General features: G+C 33.7%; 1 protein-coding gene across 1 annotated transcript; it reads left to right on the top strand.

The window, feature by feature from the left end:
- The first annotated feature begins 272 nt into the window (after window positions 1–272).
- LOC125842089 (zinc finger protein 10-like) lies at window positions 273–1,283 on the top strand. The gene has a single exon (XM_049521293.1). It carries the CDS (start codon window positions 353–355, stop codon window positions 1,178–1,180), a length of 828 nt encoding a protein of 275 aa, XP_049377250.1. The 5' UTR covers window positions 273–352; the 3' UTR covers window positions 1,181–1,283.
- Window positions 1,284–2,760: the final 1,477 nt, after the last annotated feature.

Below are 2,760 nucleotides of genomic sequence, written 5' to 3'. Positions count from 1 at the left end.
ACCTTCCATTCTTTTATTGTTTAGTGTGAACTTATCCCTTCCAGAAGCAGAGAAGAAATGATTGCCTTAAAAAATGAAGGACGTTAAAGACCAAGTATTCTACAAATTAAAGATTAGAGTAACTAATTATTAATTAATCAAGTGCAAAAATTTATTAAATTTTCTAATCTTTGTCTTGATTACTAAATTCCAACTATGTACTTGGAAACATTGTAGATATCTTCAGTGTAGCTAGGGTTTTTTGTCTCTATTTTATCTCACTCATAAGCCCATCCTCTATTTAACCCTTTTCATGATTTCTTCCACATCATAACTCTTATCACCCTATATATAAAAATACTATTTGTGTATTATGGCTGCTGAACTTGGGATTCTGTCTTCAACTCAACTCCAAAAGCTGGCTCAATCCCAAGAACAACATAACCAACAACAATTGTCATCGCCCCAACCACTATTGAATCCTGTCTCTGTCACTGACTGCTGGATGTGGAACGCTAAGCAAGTAACTCAGGATGATGATGATTCATGGGAAGTTAGAGCATTTGAGGAAGACACAGGCAATGCCATGGGCACCACTTGGCCACCAAGGTCCTATACTTGCACCTTTTGTCGGAGAGAATTCCGGTCAGCTCAAGCCCTAGGTGGTCACATGAATGTTCATCGTCGCGACCGTGCTAGGCTCCACCAAGCTCCACCACAATATGCTTCAAATAGCATCCACAACCACAACCACAACCACATTTCTTCACAAAATTCTAATTCCACCCTCCTAATTCCAACTCAAGAATTTGTCACAAATGGTGGACTTTGTCTTTTATACTCCTTGCCTAACCCTAGTAACACTCATATCTTCAATAACCCCACATCAAGAAAATCTTGTACTATGAATAACAATTCATCATCTTCTACTCTTAATCTCTCAATCTCACCATATCCAACAAATAACAATTTGATGTCTCCAAATACTCCATACCCTCCTCCTACATCTCTAAACTTCCCAATAAATAAGCCTAATCCAAGCATCAACACATCATCTAACACTAGTAATGATGATGACAATATCAACAACCATGATTATGGTAGCAACAAGAGGGATTCACTCATTGAAGATGAACTTGATCTCGAGCTTCGACTAGGATGGAGATCATCATCATCAACAACAACAACATCTTCACCATGAACACACAAGTCGAATATCGATCATATACAACATGTTGTGGTTAATTAATTAATTTCCCTAGACTCAAATTTCCTTTTTATATATATGGATTGATTAATTTGTTTTGTGTGAATTGCAATATATATACTCCATTAATTGAAGCAAATTGAGTGAATAGGCAAGAAGAAATAGAAGAAAAGAGCAAGTTGTAAATTTAAGAGAAATGAAGGGTTAAATGTGATAATAATAAAAAGTAATTTGGCTAGGGTTGGAGTGCGAGCTAGACTGTAAAAAAGAGCTTTGCAGTGCAGTGTCATTTTCTAGTTTGCTCATTTCTAAAGACAACATATATTTCCGTGGGGATTATTATATCTGTCATGTTACCACTCTTTATTGCTGCATTTATGCTGTCTCTCATCAATATATACTCACTCCGTCCTATTTTAACTGTCGTTTTAAATTTTATTTTACGCCCATTAACATAAACAATAACCTCTGTTTCAAAATAGATGATGCTTTTAAGTTGAGCACACTCCTTAAGCAAACTACTCATTCTTAAAATGTAAGATGTATGTTTTGTTTGTACTAACTTACCTTTAATAAATACGTACCTTTTTAAAAAATGTAATTTACTCTTTAGCCGTTTTTTATTATGTAAATAAAGACAGGTAAAATTAGAAAAACATCATTGATTTTTTCTTGATTATATAAAACACCACTTATTTTAAACAAAATAAAAAGGTAAAAATGTCACTTATTTTGAGACGGTAAAAATATTTTTAGTAATACTTTTTTAGAATTGAGTAGTATTAAAAGAAGAGTACTTCTTTAGTGTTTAAGGGCATATATATATATATATATACACGAAGTTGGAAAGAATTGTCAACTTTAGTCTTGAACTCCTAGACCAATAATTATTTTGGGAAGTATTTTTGAGTATATACTTTTCTTTTTTCTTTTACTCCCTCCGTCCACAATTATTTGTCAGGGTAAGGTCATGCACACCCCTCAAGGAAAATTTAATACAAGGTGTAATTTGACTAATATAACCCTACTATACCAAGAATACCAAAAGTCCACATAACTTTTCAATTGAACTACACTATCATTAAGGGCAGAATTGGAAAAAAATGACTACTTATTTCTTGATTGTTTAAATTGACAATTAATCTTGGACATCTATTTTTAGTATACCTGCCAAACAATTGTGGACGGAGGGAGTACCAAATTTGGTATTATATGCCCTTTGTTTCTTTTCCTCTTCTATGTTTGGCCTTACTTTTCATACACCCTTATGTTTTTGTTTGCAGTGAATTAGTCATACAAACCTTTTGGCACGGTTCAAAACTCGATGGATGATCCATCTCTCTACTTTTTTCTATTCGATATCAAGTTTTTATCTATGTCAAAGTAATAACTATGATATGCACCTAATCCATATATCACACGATACACTTTAACACCAGATCAAAGCACTAGGGGCTAATTTGGTACATGCGGACATTCTTATGGTACGTCGATCAGGTGAGTGCACCTCTATAAGTGGATGTTTATGATGAATGTAATAAAAAGTATAGGCATTTATAAAGTTGAAAATAATG

This window comes from Solanum stenotomum, chromosome 10, assembly GCF_019186545.1.
Source record: "Solanum stenotomum isolate F172 chromosome 10, ASM1918654v1, whole genome shotgun sequence".
NCBI classification, from domain to species: Eukaryota; Viridiplantae; Streptophyta; class Magnoliopsida; order Solanales; family Solanaceae; genus Solanum; species Solanum stenotomum.
Note: the sequence above shows the minus strand (reverse complement) of the source record. Positions and strands in the feature narration are given on the sequence as shown.

Excerpts from the sequence above, each read along its gene's own strand:
- LOC125842089 (XM_049521293.1), top strand. The coding sequence starts at position 353 with ATGGCTGCTGAACTTGGGATTCTGTCTTCAACTCAACTCCAAAAGCTG.